Source organism: Synchiropus splendidus, chromosome 12 (genome assembly GCF_027744825.2).
Source record: "Synchiropus splendidus isolate RoL2022-P1 chromosome 12, RoL_Sspl_1.0, whole genome shotgun sequence".
NCBI lineage: Eukaryota > Metazoa > Chordata > Actinopteri > Syngnathiformes > Callionymidae > Synchiropus > Synchiropus splendidus.
The window spans coordinates 6,615,933-6,636,324 of NC_071345.1; the positions used below are offsets into that span (position 1 = coordinate 6,615,933).

At 42.7% G+C, this 20,392-nt stretch overlaps 2 protein-coding genes across 6 annotated transcripts in view; one reads left to right on the forward strand and one right to left on the reverse strand.

Moving 5' to 3' along the window:
* The window catches only part of acp1 (acid phosphatase 1), a 68,328-nt gene that overhangs the window by 37,238 nt on the left and 10,698 nt on the right, over positions 1-20,392 (reverse strand). The window lies entirely within an intron of this gene.
* LOC128768908 (ALK and LTK ligand 2b-like) lies at positions 14,439-19,954 on the forward strand. 3 transcript variants are annotated; one of them, XM_053882170.1, is made up of 6 exons: positions 14,439-15,064; positions 15,434-15,752; positions 17,442-17,498; positions 17,633-17,737; positions 17,820-17,894; positions 19,398-19,954. In XM_053882170.1, exons 2-5 carry the CDS (start codon positions 15,479-15,481, stop codon positions 17,882-17,884), a joined length of 501 nt encoding a protein of 166 aa, XP_053738145.1. In that variant the 5' UTR covers positions 14,439-15,064; positions 15,434-15,478; the 3' UTR covers positions 17,885-17,894; positions 19,398-19,954. The 3 variants fall into 3 exon arrangements, with proteins under 3 accessions (XP_053738145.1, XP_053738147.1, XP_053738146.1); XM_053882172.1 differs by having other exon boundaries at positions 17,633-17,713; XM_053882171.1 differs by having other exon boundaries at positions 17,445-17,498.

The window sequence follows — 20,392 nt, forward strand, 5'->3', positions numbered from 1 at the left end:
GACACTCTACCACGGTCCAGTGTGGAGACAGGAGAGGTTTTACTCCTCAATATGAAGAAGAAACAGTCAGTAAATGTAGCTAACGGGACACGTCTGCATACAGAGGCTGCGTTATACACAATAACCAAGCGCCTCGTGGGTCAGCTGATCGGTCCGCGCACGTTATGTTTTTTCCGTTTTTTTTCGGGGGCGTTCGACTTCTGGATTTTCGCCCAAAATGTTCGAACTCTGATTTGTTCGAATTCCGGGACGTTCGAAAACCGAGGTTCCTCTGTATATGTTAAAACAAGTTCAGAAAAAAGGTGAACATAAAGGATCAAAAGAAAAGCTGTAAATATGTAAAGAAACACCAAGGATATTACATTCTTTATGTTGGTGTTTTTTGAATCTGACCAAGAGGAAATCAAATCCAGGCACTTGCCATGAGAGATGAGAGCAACCTTTAATTACTGCCGTGGCTCAACATCTAAGCAACCGTATATATTCAAGGAGACGCTGGGGGAGATTGTCAAAGTCAGATTCAATCCCGGGAGTCTCAGGTGGGATCGCTCGTGCCTCATGTTACACTCTGATAAGTCATCGTTGACAGGTCCTGACAGAGACACTGTATATTCATAGTTAAACTAGCCATTGCAATCTCAGCCCACATGCTTGGTGAGCCATGAGTACAAACCAGGAGATCAAGGTACCACTTGACAGGGCCTCAGCAGGGCCCTGGGGTTAATTTACCCAAGCACTGCACATGTGTTTTGAGAAGTTATAAAAGCAGGTCAACATCTCTGACGTACTGTGCATGATTAAACCATATTGTACACAAAATAAATTACGAAACATGAGGCGGGCCAAATTGGATTCTGAAAGAAAAAAACTACTAAAATACTACCGAGAACTGTTTGTTCTGAGGACATTATAACAATATGGACTATGGAAATATGGGGAAAATGATATAGCATATGTAACCGATAAACCCTCCAGCACGCCTGATGATGGAAAAAAGGCTGTTGTTTTCCATATTGAGCTGAGCTGAGAGCAGGTGAGCGAGGCCCCTCACTGGACCCCTAGCTGTGCTAAGCTAACGGTTTAATTTGATTAATGTCACAGAGACTGAAGTGGACTAAGAATGTGTGTGTGAAGGGTTGATCAGAAAAAAGTTACCCTGCATTTTGACTTTTGTGGTTTCAGGTTGGAGAGCCCCAACAACTGAAGGATTTATTGTAGCTGGCTATTTGTGTGGAAAGAGTGGATCAAAAGTGGATGTGCATTGTCCACTGACAACCCATCCTCACCGCAATGGCGTAAAATATTGATGTGAGGAAAGTTGACTTTGCATCCTGCACTGACAACAGAAGCAGCCTTCTGCATTGCTTGTTGTCTCATTGGTTCTTAATGGAGTAAACAAATGTTTTCCTTCCATTGTAGGGTTGCAGGTGGGGTGGAGGGATTGTGCAGAAACTGACAAACGGTAACATGTAGAAAGGAAGGAGTGCTTACTGAATCCCAACCAGTCTTTATTTTATGTGCTGCGCTGCCCACAGCATTGGGATATGCAGCGGAAGGCAGCACATGTGCTTCAGTTGAAAGCCTTGAAACATACCTCTTCATACTAGGCAACAATATGGCTGTTTAAGACCAACCACTAAAAATTTAGAATGTGTTCTTGATGTGTTATATGTTCTTGAATGAAACCACAAACTTCTTACAGTGAGGCTGCAGCACCACAAGTTTATGTCTTATGCTTCATATTTCTGAGCCAGGTTTCGACCCCTTCCGACTTTGTGATCACACATTCTGCCTCTGAGTGTTTGGGTCCAGTTTGATTCCGCCAGTGTTGCTTGTGTGTAAGGGGACCTTTCGACATTCTTCATCACAGTGTATGTTTCTTATTCAAATCTGGTCCCGATTGAGGGTTAGCAGTGAAAGTCTGAAACGCTGAGTCAAGAGAAATGTGTCACTCACGTGATGAATCATTCATGTATGACTTCACTGACTCACAAAGATCAAGGAATATTCTCTGCACATTTTTTGTTAGTCATTAGGATCAAAGGATGTGATTTCACTGAGGCCACACAATGAGTTTCATGAGTTTCCATATGGATGAATTGAACACATTCCCAGGATTAACAGGCCAAAGAAGTCCAAAACAGAAAAATGTTAGGAAGAGGTGATGAAGGTGATACTCGCTCTGCCACACTTATCTGTGTTTGGGACGTCCCGCTTCCCACTGAATTCTGACTTTTTAAAGATAAAAATAAATTGAATTAAATGTCGATTGTGAGCAGATAATGGATCCAAGTGCACAAGGGAGAACGAGAAGAAGCCAACACTTTTAATGTCCACGCTGATTTATCACACTAATGACTCCTCAAATCTATTTACAAGCTCCGGCTGGTTCCTTAGGATATTACATCCCCTGCTACAGGAAAGAAGAGCACCAAAAATAACCAAGATGGAATCAGTTCAGATAAAAATAACTTCGTTATAAGCAGTCAAAAGATGAACAAACGGATGCGCCGTCAACAACAAGGATGTTTATGACTGACAAAACCAAACAAGAGGAGCTGAGTGCACAAGTTCAAAGTGGCAAAGGGAAATAAAGGTGTCGCCACAAATCACCAAAGGCAGCACTTTAGTAGCCCCGCAGGTGGAGGACATTTAGGTTTGGTGTTGAGTGGGGACAGTTGTGGAGGGCCGTAAATCACACTCCCGAAACAACAACAGTTCCATAGAGTGTCATCGTCACGAAGACTGGGGTTGAAATGAAGTTTGATTTGAGTTTTACTATCCAGGTAAAATGCCATTCAGACATGATGGCAAGTGGATAAAGAAAAGGCCGGAGATCATGGCTGACTTCCTAGGCTTCAATTGGAATCAGGGCTTAAGCCTGTGTCAGGGCAATGGCATCACATCTGGCTGTCTTCAAATGAGAGATCTGATGGCATGAAGCATGTTTGACTTCCTGACAACGAATGCATCATGATTTTAGAGTAGGCAAACGCAGAAGCCTTGTTGCCCCACAAGTGGATGAGGTGGCAGATTATAGATGGTTGCAGAGGACCACTCTAGAGGTCTTGAAAGAGATTAAAAAGCTGGACCTTTGTTCGGGGTAAAGCAATATTTCTCACCACAATGGTATTCAGTGTTGTGGTAAAGGGGCTCTCTCTCAACAGATTAGTTAGTGCTGAACCACAAAGGAAAGCAACAAGACAAACTTCACAAGTGTAAATGCGGAGCCACTCGTGAGACGGAGCGTGATGTGGTGTGACCTGGTTTAGCGTCTGTGCCCATGGCCTCTCATCTCCTTTGCCCCACACAAATAGATCAAATCTCTCATCAATCCTGGTAAAGAAATTCACAACGATAACTGCGTCTTGTGTGACTCAGTCTGCGACCCCAAGGCTTTCATGGCCGCTTCATTCCATCCAGGTTAACCAATGTCAGGAGATGTAATGGCAACAGTTTACACCTGTGATGGAGTCCTGGTGCTTTCCTGGAAAGGTAGCTTTTTGAAAGGTCTCGTGTCACTCGGCTTTGTGTCAACATATGTGGCCCATTAGTTAATTGTGAGGCTATCACAAGCTGAGCATGTGCGAGGACATCAACTCATGTGATGGTGATTCCAGTCCCTTTAAACAAGAGCAGGTGTGGCCACTTGAAATAAGTCCCATGGGCATACATGCTTTGAAACTTCCAGCTGTCTATTTAATCCAGATTTCACACTTTTTAAAGATGAAAAGGGAACTGAATCGTGAGTCGTAAAAATGAAAGGAATACAAATGTTTGAAAATTATTCCATCGTCATTACTAATCTGATGGGAAATGAACCCATTTCCTGCACTCAATACCTCATTGAAGCCCCATTTTGGCATTTTTCCATTCTATTTTTTGCCGGAGCACAATCGAGGGAGGAAGTGCAGGGCAAACCTTCAGTGGAGTGGGGCTCAGAGTGTCGCTGGAAAGTGCACTGTAGCGACTCTGGAAAAATAAACAGTCCAGGTACAAAGTGTCCTCATCTTAATTACAGCAACAAGACCTGCCAAAAACGCCAATGAACAATTCTATAATCTGCCATTTCTGTTCTTCAGCTTCCGTTTGCAGCAACACACCCACGGGTGCGGACCGGTCTGTCTGTGAGTGCAGTGGTGGTCCCAAACATATGAGTCATTGGAACTGAACTACTGTATATGTAGATAATATTGACAACTATAAAAAATATTTTGGAAATCTCAATCTTTCGGTGCAAATACAATACATTGAAAAAGAATAAATTATATTTTATTGCGATTACCATATACTGACCGACACTGACTGAACAACATTACCAAAGGGTAAACATTACATTACGTCCGATAATCTTGAGTAGATCCCACCATTGACCAAGGATGTCATCTTCCAAGCCAGAATTGTTGCATGATCACGCCTTACAACAACAGGAAAACACAATATGAATCATACTGTGGAACATTACCACTGCTTCACGTGGACACCAGGAGGGACGGACCAAGTCAGAGTTGCTGCAGATGAGTGATATTTATTTACTTCTCATCATTAAAAGGTAGTATTTCAACAGTCATCGGTGCCTCCGTATTTCTCAGTCAGCTTGCTGTTTCGCTACATTCTATTCCGTGACACAGTTGAAATAGGGAGGGATGAATACAAATGGCTGGACCTTCGTGATAATACTGCTTCATGCAACAGTTTTTGAGAGTCAACTATTGAAAATGTTTTTAAAACATGCTAAAGAAAAGGATTTATGTAGAGCGTTTCATTCTTATACATTCTAAAATGTATAACAATTTATTTAGGAAAAAGATCTTGACTCTGACGGCGACTGTACCCACAGATCTGGCAAACGCACGCACGCTTCTCATTATGCTTTGAGTGAGGAAACAACTTGTGATCATGATAATTTCACCTCTAAGTCAGGACTATAACTCACAGCCATCAAAAAGGGCGCAGGGAAACAAGCAGCGTGGACGCAGCTGCTGCAACATAACTAACAGAACAACATAACAGAACAACTTGGGTGACCAATTTTGTTATGGAGTCAATGCTATTAGGGTTTAATTCACAAGGGAAAAAATATGAAACTTCCTGCTCGGTCGATTACACTTGAAATCTTTAGTTCACCAGCTCATCTGGGATTTGCACGAGTCTGCTATGCAGTCAAAAATGAAATGAGCTGAGCTCAAAGCTGGAGGTTCCGGAGAGAAGCTGACTTTGTTACTCAATCCCTCCGCTTTCCTTATCTTCCCCAGCAAACATACTCCTGGCAGAGCTGCAGTCTCTGGCGCTCTCAATGTAAATGCAGTGTTGGCTGGAAAAGTCCATTAAATCCATCCTCAATTTTTATTCTTCTGCCATTTGATTATTTTGTTGTCTTTGCAGTTTGTCTGACAAAACTTCCTGTCTACTCCACTGCGTCATGTTCTCTGGTTCACTCTGTGGCCTGTGAAGCCTTCCTCCTCGGGGCCCTCTCTTCTTCTTCCTCAGCACTTAAGCACTATTTGTCTCATATCATTTCTTTCAGATTCAGACTCCTTTCCTTTTGCCTGTGATAAGATTTTTCAGCTTTTCTTAGTGCAACATGTATGACTGTCTGAAAGGCACAGACAGAGTGTTAAGTACTCCGTCTGCTATGACATCTTCCTCGCAAGGATGGCGACACATGAGTCTCAATTAGTAGGTTTAACAGCTGCAAAAGCCATGTTCATCCACTGCCCTCGCCTCCAGCTGAGTTCCATCACACCCCCTCACATTCTCTCTACTGCCTCTTCCTGCCTGCATCAGACTTACAGCACAACATTCTGATCCTCTCCTTGCCTCATCGACACCTTTTATCCCTGGCAACCGACCTCCTCTTCCGTCTGTTTATTCAACATGCTTGTGGAGCATTGTCATCCTGTCCCAGAGTGTGAGGACACCACCATGAAACAGCAGCAACATGTTTGGCTTTCACCTGGTCACCATCATCAACAATACTCTCAATTGTTGTTGCAGTCAAGACGTGTCAAGACCAAAGTACGGAACAAGCTACAAGTTTGTTCCAATGAGAGCATTTCAGTTCCTGATTTATTTTGGAAAACAAGACCACTGTTTTTGCTGCAGTAAGTGTCTATAACACTATTGGACTTGTGCTTCTGTATTCTGTTTTCAACTGGGTCCTGGTCTCCGTATGCTTGGTTCTCATCACGGTCAACAGAGACATTTTAACCGCAAACTGGACCTATTCCCCTGGCCTCTCTGCGACGTCAGTGCTGTGCTGCTGTAGACAACCGCTGCAAACCATCTAGGTTGAGCGCATCACTGATGACCTGTGATAAACTGTCTTGATGCTAAATGACCACAGACCACAGCTGCTTATGGATATGATAAGGTTCTGATCTGAACTCTCTGTCATACTTTAAAGGGGGGAAAGTCTCGTGTCCTGCCAACATATCCCCAGATTCAATGAGCTCATTGTGTGCTCTCTTCAAGCGTTTCATCAGAAAAAATAATCCAATACCATTTATTTCCGAGTCAATTTCCTGGTCTAATATTTATCACAGCAAAAGAAACTGAATACCTCACTGGTACAACTTGAGGTGTGAGGACGGTTGTTCCACGGTCAGTGGGATAATATGATGAATTTTAAATACGCAGTTATGTTTTCATTGCAAGCAAGAACATGGACATAAGAGGTGAGGAAATCGGAAGCATGTGGGAAGCAACGTGTTCCGTTGCAGCATTTGAAGCCAATGGCAACAAATGCGTGCAGAAGCTAGCGTTGACACAAAAGTGATAAAATAACCAAAAGGTTATCTTGTTCTTCGAAGAGGAAAGTTTGGATTTATTTATACGACTAAAACTAAAAATCTACACTGTGTTCCTGATTTATGACCTGGTAACTGGAGGTCAAATAAAAAAAAGGATACAAGTGATAAAACATGGCCCTGTTTTTTTTTTTTTTTAATGACCTCACTCCCTCTCAACTGCAGCCTTACACAAACCGCAGAGAAGAAAGAAGCGCCGACGATCCATCGGAGCCAGTAAACCTCTTTTTTCAAGTCAATTAATGGGACACACGCAGGGATTCGACTACAAGCGGCTGATGCATGCCAGAGTATCATTCCTGAGCCCAAAGTGTGAACGTGTCCAACACAGCGTAGAGGAAATGAGTTCCACATTATGCCTGAGATCTCATGGGTCATACTCCACTTGACAGTCAAAGACTAGAGGGTATTTAACACTGAAGACCAAGACACGTCCAGAACTTTCCCTTTGATGATTGACTGGTGAATGTGCGCTCCAGCCAACCTGGAACTAAAAACAAGTGCATGGCTTGTCTTGAGGAAAGCATGCATCGCACCTCAATGTCCTGCTCCAATGTTAAATGATATACAGGTGTTTGATTCTGGAAGCTATGGATTCCTTTCAGGAAGGTGATATTTCAGGGTGACTGGGTCACCATTGATGAAAATGGAATTTTAAATTTAAGTGATTTGTTATGTGGAGAATAGTTCTGCTTGGGTTTATGAAGTGAATCCCTCCACCGCCGACCCCTGTACAAGTAACGTCTGACTTACGACCTGCTTGACTTACATCCACCCGTACTTACTACCACGGCCAGCAGATGCTTTTTTTTTTTTTTTTTTTTTTTTAAATTCAATATCTGGCACCGCAGCACGTAGCAGTCCGGCATCGCATGCGACAGTTACGGCAGCACAGTAGCCCAGCACCTATAACCCCCCCGTCGGCTATTTTGAATGGCATTCGACTTACGTCCAATCCGACTTCCGAACCGAACCGATCCCGATCCCGGTCGTAAGTCGGACGTTGAATAAACGAGTGAATTAAGCAGGAGGTACACACAGCAGAAGGACGTGTGGGTTCGAAAATCGGAACTTCACTCCGTGTGGATGCCATAAAAACCTTGAAAGTCTCTCAACACGTGGATCCCATCCTTGAGTTCACTGGTGTAAACTGAATTGGTCGCTCATTCTGTGGTCAAACACAGAAGCTCCTAAAGTAGGACACCTCATAAACAACTGCGCAGGATCTGTGCTCCAACTGGTAAAGTGCTGCAAGTGGACTTCTGAAGTTCAGAATTTACATGTTGAGCATCAGATGCAGACACAAATCTGTGACAAAGATCAAGAGGGACTTCTGGCTGCAGAACAAAGTCAAAGTCAGAAACAAATTCCAAACTTCTCGCCAACAAACACAGACTTAGCCTGAGAGAATAGCTCACTTCTGTTTCATCGTCACATTTTAAGTCACGGAAATCTATTTGACAAAAGAAAGATAAAAAAGTCTTTATTTTTTTGTAGCAAAAAAGTTCAGACATTAAAAGGCCTGACATCTGAGTTTATTTATTAGCCACACCGACTGCAGCTGTTGATTGGGACAAATACGGAACGTGCTTTACCGTGAAATGAAAACAGAGAGTCGATTTTCCGGGTGAGTTATTGGCCTCCAAGAAAAGTCCTGTCTCGGTCTGATTTAAGGCGAATGATTAGAAGACTACTATGTGGGAAGAGATTAGGAAGAGACACGTTTGGCCCTCAAGGATCCTTTCCAGTTACAATGTCTTGTGAACGATGAGCTTCCTTCTGAATGTATACTGCGATGCCAACTTGTTGTGAGTGTACCCCCGACCAAAGTTTCGCATCAGAACCTCAACAGTAACTCAGTTGCTTCACTCAGACCGCTGCAGGGTGATGGATCTCAAATACTGATGGCGCTGACTCAGTTAAGAACCAGCCAACGTTTAGATGTGTTTATATACACTCTCATCCTGCAGTGCATTGTTTGCAGCTCTCCCCGACAGCCTGAGTCTGTGCTGTTCCCGTCAGCACTCAGTCAATGTCAGACCATATACTCTTTTAATCTACCAATGTTGTTATTATTTTTCATTCCATACTTCAGGGCCACTGTTTTATTGGAGCCGTAAACACTCCAGCAGTGGCAACCAACTACCTTAATGTCACATAGTAGATGCTTTTATTCAAACGGACTTGACAACAGATCAGAAAGAAGCATCAAAGGCCTTGACTAATGGCCCACACTAGCTTCCTCATAGGGGGTCAAACTTGTGACCCATAGTCCCGTGTCATAGGAGCGAGCCGCAGCTTTAAAGGTGGAGAAAAAAGTTCCTCTAGTCGCAATCTGTTCTTCGTAAATGTGACTGTGATTAAAAAGCGTGCCACTCCTGCAAGACACACTCTTAGTTGCGACGATAAACAAGACCCAGTTACTACTGGCCACACGATACATTTGGAAATCGGCTAGTACGTGCGCTGATTTGGTCAAGACACAGAGTTTGTTTTATTTTAGCATTCACTCAAGCAGCATATCATTCGGGGTTGAGGATCCATGTGCTGTCTCCATCACTCAGTGCGGATCAGCCTGCCTTGACAAGCCATTCTCTCTCCCAATGTGTCCGAGAGCGACTCTCATCATGTGACTTTAGCAATGGAAAAAGCTTCCCTTCCCCACGCTATGTTGGTGACGCACACAGGGAACTATTGGAAATCACTTGGTGATAGCAACTTCATCACTGTTTTTTGAGGCGCTTTATATACCAAGTGACAAATTGGTATATATTGATCGGAAGCAGCACAGTCCACGGCATCAGGATTTGCAATAGATACGCCACGGAAGGCTTCAATTGAAAGCATCAACATGCAGCGCTGAAGGCTGAATACTACGTCAACATCGGATGCAAAAGTCACTTGAAAAGAGTCGCTGTTGGGTGTGAGGTTGTATTGGCTTGAGAGCCGTTCCCTTTCATCCATGACATTATCCGTTGCTAACAAAGACAGTAATTATTCCCTCACGAAATCTTTTAATATCGAGAATTTATAGGGTGCCTGTATAGTTACAGACTACAGAGATATGAATGAAACAAAACAGTCACCAGCTGCACAAGTCAGAGTCTCAGCACAACTATTCACAAATCTAACCTACATTACGTATTTGGTGATTAAAGGTTATTTATGGTGCCCAAGTGTGCAGACCTACCCATTACATGCCTGACAGGAGAACTTCAAAGCAAAGGAGCATTGAGAAGACACATTTTATTTCCCCCAGACATGCGGCACATTTGTAAAGCCACACCCACAAACAGCAGATTGTGTTTCAGATAAGTGTTTTTCTGCCCTAAAGTCATCCAGCGGAGCAGAGCAAAGGTACTGTTAACATGAATGAGTCTTTAAACCCCATGTCGAATGATTGCAACTGTGACTAAAGGCAGTGCACAGCAGAGGGCAAATAATGACGCCAACACAGACAGCACTGATAAGTTGGAAAGCATGCAACTTTTCTTGTTTTCTTTTCGATATCAGCTGCGAAATCTCAAAGAGAAGACCTTTTTTAGATGGACAATAAACGAAATATGTGACCGTTATGATTTTATGCAGTACTTAAGTGAAGTATTACTGTACGCGACGTGAATTAATTTCAAGGATACGATGGAAACCGCTGTGACTGTGAGAGTATTTATTCCTTAATACCCAACTGTGTCTTTTCATCGCCAATATGGTTTACTCTTTGCATGATAAAGGTCCACAAAAACATTGAATACAGGGGATAGGAATTCAGAGAGACGATGTTTCAAAGAAACCTCCAGCTCTTCTGTGCGAGGGGTGGAGCACGTCCGGGACAATTAGAGATGTAGCTGGTTTTGACATGACAAGAAGGGAAGCAAACCACCTCAACTGGCTTCTCTTGAGACACCCAGACACCCTGTCGTTCTAGCCGTGTGTATCTGCATCGTTCTTCTGGTCAAGCGCTTGGCCATAGCGTTATGAAGGAACTAGGAGGGTCAGTCAATTGAGGTGAAGTGCAGAAGTGTCACATAAAATCCTCAGCTCCTAAAACTGAATATGGGGGTGGCAGCGTGACCTCTTCGAAAGCAAGCAACTCTGGTCTCTAGTCTTGGGACAAGCTTCGTAGGTGGGTTTGCAGTAGCAAGGACGCTGCGGTTATTTTATTATTTGCTGAACGATCAAGGCTGGTGTAGATGTGACGCCTATGTGTCTGAAGACCCAAGCTGACACCTGCCTTTAAGCGAAGGGAATCCTGTGACCACAGCGATGAGTTTGTCACCTATGACTGAAAAACTCTGAGCATTTGAGCTATCATTTGTTCAGCTTCTTCAACCTGAGCTTCGGCTGCCAGCGGAAAACGCACAGTTTGAAACGCAATGATGCTGAGCCCCAGACACCGAAATGTGCCTCTTCCTCCGGTTGAATTTTAGTTTATTCCTGCTTTTCATTGTGACCCGTCACATTCAGGAGATCATTTATACATGTGGGGTCAGATAACAAGCTCTCCTCACAAGTCCTGCTTCCTTCGTGTCAATGGGGAATCTGGACTTTATCTGGAACATTGCAGCTATTGATGAGACACACACCATTACTCGGCCAAACAAGTTCTTTAAACCACTGTGTGTGTGCGTGTGTGTGTGTGTGTGTGTGTGTGTGTGTGTGTGTGTGTGTGTGTGGTAGACCCAAAGGCACGCACATCAACGATAAACATTTGAGCTCCAATTGAATCCGCTCACACTTAGGATGGATGTGTGGGATGACAGCAGGTTTCAATTGATCTAATAGGAATCAGTTACTTTGTTGCAGACCTGGGCAACAAGCAACTCAGAGGGGAAGATCTTTTGACTGTAACTCACAGAGCACAGAGAAAAATACTGTCAGAGAACGATGAAGAATTCTTCTTTCAAGTTTGCCTGAAAAATTCAGATAGTTAAGATAGTTATCACCCACATAATTAATCACCAAAAAATGCATTTATTATTATGGGATATATATAAAAAAAACCTTGCTTCAAATATTCTAAATAATTTGATTTTGTGTGTATTTTCTTGACTGCAGATTATTAACTATATAGACTGGAACTGAATTGAAGTAGACAAAAACCTGGAAACTGGTGAGATGATTGCACAACACAGTGTTGGTCACCATCGTATAAGATCAGTGAGAGCGACCACATGTTGCTTCTTAAAAGTCACATGGTTATGACTCACCAGCCGACAGGGGGTGAAGAAAGTGGTCATGAATGTGAGCCACTATAGTGCAGATTATGCAATGCATTTAAATGAGGAAGCTGAGATGATCCTACAAGTGAACAATAAACAAAATAAATGACTCTTGTCTCATCTGCTGGGCAGACTTGTTCCAAGAATTCATTAGACGCCACATTATGTTCAAAGAATCTTTTGAAGCGTCACTCCAGAGAAATCCTGAGCAACTGATTCCTGGAGTCTCTGTACAGTCTATGACTTTCAATCTACTGAAAACATACCAAGACTTGTGCTGCTCAGATGTCACCGAGATGAAGTTATTAAAGGTAACACTAAATGACGTTTTTGAAGCGTTTGAGAAATGGCGCCGTCTGCTGGTGAGAGTGAAAGCCGCTAGAAAAAACTCTCACTGGCATGTCAGAGATTCTCAGTTGCTTTGAATTTGTAGTTTCAAATTACTTTTTTTTTTTTACAAGTCATTAAGACAAATGATAAAACTATTGTGGAGTCATACATGCAACGGGTCTGAACACAGTTGGACAAGTGTCAAGACAGAAAGGCCACATATGCAAAAAAATTAACTTGGCAACTGTAGAATTCTGTTTTGGAAGATTCTCACCAACTCGCCTTGTTTGCCGCCTAATTTCATAGAAACCGGATTAGTATGCAGATAGTTGGGGAGTTACTGTGAACAGAAGCCACAGCATTGCGCTTACCTCCCCGGAGGAGACATCAAAGGGCTCGGATCACAACAAAAGGTCAGAGGTCAACTCACATTTCTACCTATGACTGAACAATCAGGCTTCAATGGAGCTCAGCCATTCCACTGACTAAGTAACAGACAGTGGGCTGACGGTTCACACCGACTCTTGGTGCAGACTACAATGTCCAGTCTGGATAACCCCAGGAGCAGCAGAAGACAAACCAGATACACACTAGGAAGGTGACCAAGACAGGCAGAGCAGGAGGACAAAATACTTAGAATAAAGATCCTTCAAATTTGTCACACTCCTGTTCAGCATTACAGCAACTTATAGGGCTATGTTAAATGTTTATTCTTCAGGGAATGGTCTTCATTTTCTCTCATCAACATCATCATTACCTAACATTTAGCAGTCTTTGAAGGCAGGAAACAGCAAGCTTCTTAATAAGCAAGTGCACTGCAGCATCACTTCAAACAACAATGGAGTGAGTAACAGTACAATAACAGGGGTCTGGAGGTAATGGAGTGGGTTCCAATGAAATGCGTCATTTTGCCTCACTGACAAATGTCACGGTGCAGATGGATGAAAGACTCACAGTTACTCCCTGCACTGTATACCTTCCCGTCTTATATGCCATCTGTTTTCTCTTGAACCCAAATAACGATGCACTTATATTCCGAGCTTCATAGAAGCGAATGATTTAAAACGTCTTTGCCTGAAAGATTTAGATCAGTCAGAAGAATCCACATGTTCTTGATGTTCTTTGTCCATTTTATGGTTTGATTGTAAACGAAGAAAGACCACATGGACTCTGTCTTGACCGAGCTTGATCTCACGTGGTGAACCATCCCTCATTCGTCCACCCACGGAGTCGCCTAGAGTTATTACTACGCTGTTCAGATCACACTACTGTAAAAACTAATGAAAACTGGGGTGAATGGTTTGTCATGCCATGCACCATGAAATATTCACGTTATGCACACTTCCATTTATTGTGTACTAAAGCAATGTCAAACGAAAACTGTTCACATGTGACAAACTGCACCCTGCTGATGCTAATACTCCAGTACATGCCATGACTACCATTGTATATTATGAGGCGCTGCTCATATAAACAGTTTATATTGTAATGCCTTGCATTGAACCCAGACTAAACATCTTCTCTGATGGCCTTACTTAAACTTTGACAAATATCACTGCTGACTACACAAGTCGACCTATCTTAAACTTTGGCAGTTGCGTCCTCATTTACACTCAAGTGACTATGATTCACGAGGAAGTTGATATTTCTGTATATCAAGATGCTGACGCACTGACGGAGACAGTTACATTTTCAGCTTCGCCAAGCGATGGTGGGCTTTCCATCCAAAATAACAAGGAACGTATAATTCAATTTTGAGAGTTTGGGAGAACAGAGTCTGTGTTTAATAAAAGTAATGAAATTTAAAAAAAAAAAAAAGGTGGCGCACAATTCATAGCACACACCGCTGTCCTTTCAGCACCATGAAGCGTTTGCGCAGGGCCACTTTGTTTGTGAGGAACGCACCGTAAATGAAGTGCGCTTGAAGAACTTGAAGAAAAGTGAGCGCTGGTGGATGAGCGCAGGCGGGTGGGGAGGAGTGGAGTGGAGTGGAGTGGAGTGGAGTGGGGGGGTGTCTGGCGACCCACTGCACGCCCAGACTTTAAGGAGTTGCTGCGACCTCAGTCGGCAAAACTGGTCTTCCAGCGAGCAGACCGCCTCTCGTGAACTATGCTGCTTGGAGTGGGGCTGCCAGACCCGAGACGAGCAGCTGCACAGAAACCGCGCTTAATTGACTTCGGCCTAATTGTATGGATGGAGCCGCGGCGCGCACTGGATCAGCACCAACTGATGAGAAGCATCAGGAGGATATGAGAGCGATTCCACTGTATCTGCGCTGGATACTGGACCTGACCGGGAAATTCAGTGGAACTATTAATGGGAGAAAGGCTTTCTGTAACCGCGCGCGCGCACACACGCGCACACAAATGGGCTAACGGAGAGGAGGGGGCGCGCTCGCAACTTCCCAAGTGATGGTCAGTCAACTCCAGCGGACCTTCCGCTACAGGTGTACCGGTAATGCGGCTTCTCGTTATCAGCGCAGACTCGACAGAATAAGCCACGAGGGACCGCGCGGCGAGCCCGGGGTTGAGGATAAAAAGTGAGGACGGAGCGACACGGGACGTAGACCACAGGAACTCTCGGATTATCACGCAACTTGAGAGGCACTTCTGCGGACGCTTTTCGTGGACATACTACGGGCGGAAACCAGGATTTCAAAATTCTGCACATCAGGATTGTGAACCAGCGGACCACACTATACTCAAGGTGTCGCTTTAAACATATTTTTTTGGGGGGTAATATCTGCTGGTGCTGGGGAGAAAAAAAAAAATCAATCGACCTTTGCAATTCAACGCATTCTTTTTAAACCAATGTTTAAGATGTGAGCAAACTGGGAAGTGTGGAACACCATTTATTATTTCAAACATAGGAATAAAGCAAAAACCCCAAAGAAACTTCGACGATATGCCATTTCAATGTCATCGAAAACTTGAAGTTCTTACAAGAATTTGGCGATTGAAGTGTTTGATTTACCACCAAGAAGTAACTCCCTTTAATAACAACCTCAGAGATTATAATATATTCCGAGAGTGCGCTCCGAAGTGTCTGGACTAACTATTATACTTTTATTTCCAGAGTTGAAGACGACAAATTTCAAGGGGAAAAAACTCTCGGGGCGCGATGAGGACGATGCGCAGGCACGTCTCCGTTGGACTCTTCATTATGATGTGCGCGCTCACGAGGCACAGTAGCGAGAGCGCGCACTCGGCGGCCCCCGAAAGGAGCGCGCGGCGGGAAGCGAGGCGAACGTCGGTGGCGCTGTGGCACATCGATGAAAGTCGAGGACACGGTCTCGCGAGAACCGCTGCTCCTAAAACGTCCGTGGCGGTGACCGCGGTGTTGCAGCAACGGGACTTACGGAACATCCAGGCGGACAGAGGGCACCTGACTAGCAGTAAGAACACCTTTTGAACTTCTGATATATGTAAAATTTCTAGTACTGTATATTACTGATTTGACACCAAATTTTAGTTTTGGTTTTATGTTTATATTTGGTCCAAGCACAATTAACTTGTCTGTCTGTGTGTCCATCAAAACGATCATACTTCAATAGTTGACTAAAACAGGTCAAATCAATGTTAACACCAATGTTTTCCTAAGCACTGACTACATTAATATATGCATTTATTCATATTATTTAGAAGAGACATGCACAGAAATGCTTCACCATTCAACCATGCCATTTGAATTTCAATGTGCAAACAACAAACAGCCCCCACCAATTTGCTTAACCACTACACTAATAAAAGCCTGTGAAATGAAATGACAATCTTGACAATCCAAAGATCACATTCGCTACACTTGCTTTATATTGTAGACAGTGAATCCCCAGCAAGGAAGCAGATGTAAATAAATGTGAAGGACAAAATGAACATACAGTATATGCAGAGGAGCAACCTTAGTCACCTGAACGTCTGGCCCCAAGTTATTGCTCTCTTTTTTGTTGACTTATTTAGAAACTCAGAAAAAAACACCATTGAAACAGGCCCTTGGGCTCATGATGCTCATAAGATACCAAAGCGTCCCATCAGACTTCATCACTGGGGTTATTCATTTCAAAGTAAACATCATAATGAATTAAAACCATTTTAGCTGTCTTCTTAAATGACAACTTGTTATCTAAACTGTGAAAGCTTGGGGGGATAAACATGACCGTTTCACTTGTGCTTTTTGTACATTCAGAGAAAAGCAATGGGTCCACGAGACTGTGCGAGTCTCTGTCACACCACACTGTAATGAATAACAAACTGGATAGTTTTGATCATGGACTGTTCCATTGGACCTCTGTGTTTTAGGCACTGTACTGTGAGGAGCAAAACATGTTTTTAACTAAAGCTTCCAAAATTAAAATGAATGTTGTTCTGTGAAAATGTCAGCCAAAAGCAAATCGAACATTCACCGTTTTTGATTGTCATTGAATAACATGGTTTCTGAATGAGGGTCGATAACTATTTTGATTAATCAAAACAAAGGAAATGTAATAGTTGGTCCATGTCCAGTGGCATTTTTTGAAGAGATTTGTCTCTTGATTCACATGTTTCTGTGATGATACCAGTTATTTCTAGGTGAACGAACACTGCTGGAAAGATTTCATGTTGAAAAAACAAAACAAAATGATGGTGACTATTCACACTATCTCAACATATGAGCCCAGAAGACCATGGAGGTTATGTTTTTGCCAGTGTTTATCTTTCTGTCGCTCTGAGAATAACTGGAAACTGTTGGTTGTATGCTGGATTATTATCTGGATCCTGTAGACACACATCAAGATCCTTGTTTCTACTAGGTTGTGCAAGCCAATGCACTAAAGAAAGCAAAGTCACACTTTTTGATATAAACTCCAAGTGAAGTTTATATTTTGATAAGCCAACGATAAAGGTGCAGTGTCTGTCCATGTAGCCAGTTTGGATGTGTATACTTTGTAAGCCAGGAAGTAGGCTTTGGACTTGGACTTAATACTAGCATTTGCTTTTCTTTATGGCTTAAAATATTGCATGTTAGTGTCCTGTATAAGCATGTTATAGACACCACCTCTTCAGTGCGATGATAGACAGTTGACCATAATTGTTTTTCTCTTTCCCAGCAGGGATGTTCCCCAGAGATCCAAAAAAGAAGGAGAAATTCCTAAAGCATATAACAGGTAAGACTTGTGTTACTGTCCTGCTGCTCTCATGTTCTAGGTCATGTGTGTGGGAACATAGAGGCGGGGAGTTGAGTCAATGTTATGAACAGATGTTTGTAAAGATATGTTCTGATATGCCACCTCTCTGCCAGGTCCACTCTACTTCAGTCCAAAGTGCAGAAAGCAAGTGTACAGACTGTACCACCACACCAGAGACTGCACGATACCTGCACGTAAGGCGAAACGAGCGTCCCCGAGTATGACGAATGACCGCTCCTACTGCACATCCGCAGTACTCGTGCCACAATGTTCACCTCTCTTTCTCTCATCCGCGCTCAGATTTCAAGAGATGTGCGCGACTCCTCACCAGGCTCGCCGGCAGCCCACAGTGCACAGAAGGGTAGCCCCAACACGGTATGGACTTTAAGTCAAGTCTTTATTGTTGGTACTATGTTTTCATTGAGTAAACCAGCAGTAAGGTGCAAAGCTTTCTTATGAATCATAATGGATGGGAGTTTATTTATATACCATAAGCCCAGAAACACAACACGAGGAGCTTTCAAAATAATCACTGTTACAAAACAAATGTGAAAAACCATGTCATTTACAGATTGAACAGTGGAGGTCTGCTGAGATCTCAACGATAAGCATAGAGCAAGCAACTGGCGTTGGTTGGCCTGGAGTGGTGAAACACATACAGACGACGACACTATTGGAATCCATCTTTTGAGACACTTGGCTTCCGATTATGGTGGATTAATTTACGGGTATTTTATTTTTGAAACAAAAAACAGTGGCAGATTAAGTGAGAAGGTCATGTGAGTGCAGAATTATTATGAATATTATTGAGTAAGAGAGAGACCTCTTGTGAAAGATTTGAAAGCCATTGATCTGCTGATGAAGTCACCCTGTGTTAACACGCAACTTTTGACTTTTTAATGAAATGAAATAAACGTCTAAAGCGGTTTGTTGATGATTAACTGCAAGGAACAGCAAAATTATGTAACGATCCATAAAACAGATTTAACACCAGACAGATGGAGAGTGATGGTAAAAGTGAATATCACAATGAAAATAACATTTTAAGGACTGATCAGTGTGGTTAGAGCAGGTATGACAAATTCAATCTCAGGCCCTAAAATAAACATGTTTAGCCAACATTATACGGTAATGATTATTATGTTGTACCACTTCCATGCCTGATAGAATTTAGTACAATAGATTCGGGCAAAAACTAGTGATTATTTTGATAGTTGACAAGTCACAGACTACCTTAACAATTAAAATGTATGTTTAGTGTTCTAAGCATTTGTATAATGTTAAATGTTGTTTTGAAACTTCACATTTGAATTTCAATTACTCAAATAATGGTGTTAGAGCTATGTGTCCTTCGATGTGTCCTTTGATGTTCCCTTTGCAAAATCCTCCTTTACTCCCATGTACGTTTTAGATTATTATGCATTGATCATGCATTTTAATTTAGCAAATAATTACAATGTTCACAAAAATGTCTCCCCATGCTTGTATCGAAAGTTATGATTCTGAGACTTGGTTCACTGTTTAATGTGACTAAATACAATATTGTGGTGCTCAGTTTCATGACACATTCATCACCCTTTAGCTCAAAAAGGAACCACCATCTTAGTTCATTGACTTGATGACTTCAAGGTCCACAGAGTGGCATACGAATCTAGCTCAACTCACACAATTATGAGTTCAAATCATCCTAACTTGGTCGGACCTGAATGCTGTTCTTGCTCAAAACCTTGTTGCTAATGCTTTATGTGTGGGTGGCCTAGCTTGAGTCACGTCTGCCGACTTTTTATTTATTTACTGTGATTTCACTTGGCAGGAAAATATTTCTTTAAAAAAATGTTGCCAATTTCGACACTGAATTTCACTTCCTTTTCTATGCAGGTTGTAGATGGTTTATTTTTTGAAGAGAAAGGGCGAAGAGAGTCAACAAGTGCCTCGGATTGGTACAAGGGAAGCCCCAGCTACTCCACCCTGCTCCAACAGACACCTGGCACCTGCTTCATCCTTCAGTGGGCTCTCATCTAAAAGGGAGGGGGATCAGTGAACACCCAGTGTTCTGGTTCAGCCCAGATGGAGGGACGATCCTGAGATCAAAACCAAACCTAGACAAAGATGCAGGATCTTCGCCGCCGATGACAGAAGACCAACAATCCCTATCTCCAGAAGAACCATAAAAAGGATTGCATCACTTTCTTTTTATTTAAAAGAAAATGGCAAACCCTCCGGCGGAGGGAGAACTGCGAGTGCAGTCATTCTTTTTGGATTCAGCCCGTACCACAGACTGCGCGAGAGCAGAAAGCCAGCAGTCCCTCATGCTTTCACTCCTGTTCACACTGAAGACTGATATTAAATTATTAAGTGCTTTAATATTTAACTGCCATTGACATACAAAGAAGAGGACTCAGAGTGATATAGTCTATATTTATATTTATAAATGAATAAATGTGTATAATGAAAAACTGCTGAAAACTACTTGCTTTTGATTGATTGGAGGGTCGAACACCAAATACATCTCGCAAGACAGGCCAGTCAAAATCAGTCATCCAAGGAGCCAAAGTATTTGGCCAAACTAAATACTTTTGACTAAAATCTAACAACGTATTACTTTTTTCCACCATTGACACTTTGACTAAATTACCTCCCTCTAGCATTTTTCTCATCTTGGGATTAGTTTTGACATTTACCATCTTCTTGGAAACAGTGTGTAGTGGCGTCAGAGACGGCGAGAAATCGACAATCCATTTATTTAAAGATGACCATTGGCGTTTCAGCTCTGGCCCATGAGCCTCCGGTGTGACACGTGATTTACAGCAGTCACTCAGACATAAATAAGGAGGTCCACTTTTGCCTCGATTGGAATAGTGGAAAGTGGCACT

Excerpts from the sequence above, each read along its gene's own strand:
- LOC128768908 (XM_053882170.1), top strand. The coding sequence starts at position 15,479 with ATGAGGACGATGCGCAGGCACGTCTCCGTTGGACTCTTCATTATGATG. Across the intron at positions 15,753-17,441 it reads CAGAGGGCACCTGACTAGCA|CAGGGATGTTCCCCAGAGAT; the intron begins GTAAGAACACCT and ends TCTCTTTCCCAG. Across the intron at positions 17,499-17,632 it reads ATTCCTAAAGCATATAACAG|GTCCACTCTACTTCAGTCCA; the intron begins GTAAGACTTGTG and ends CCTCTCTGCCAG.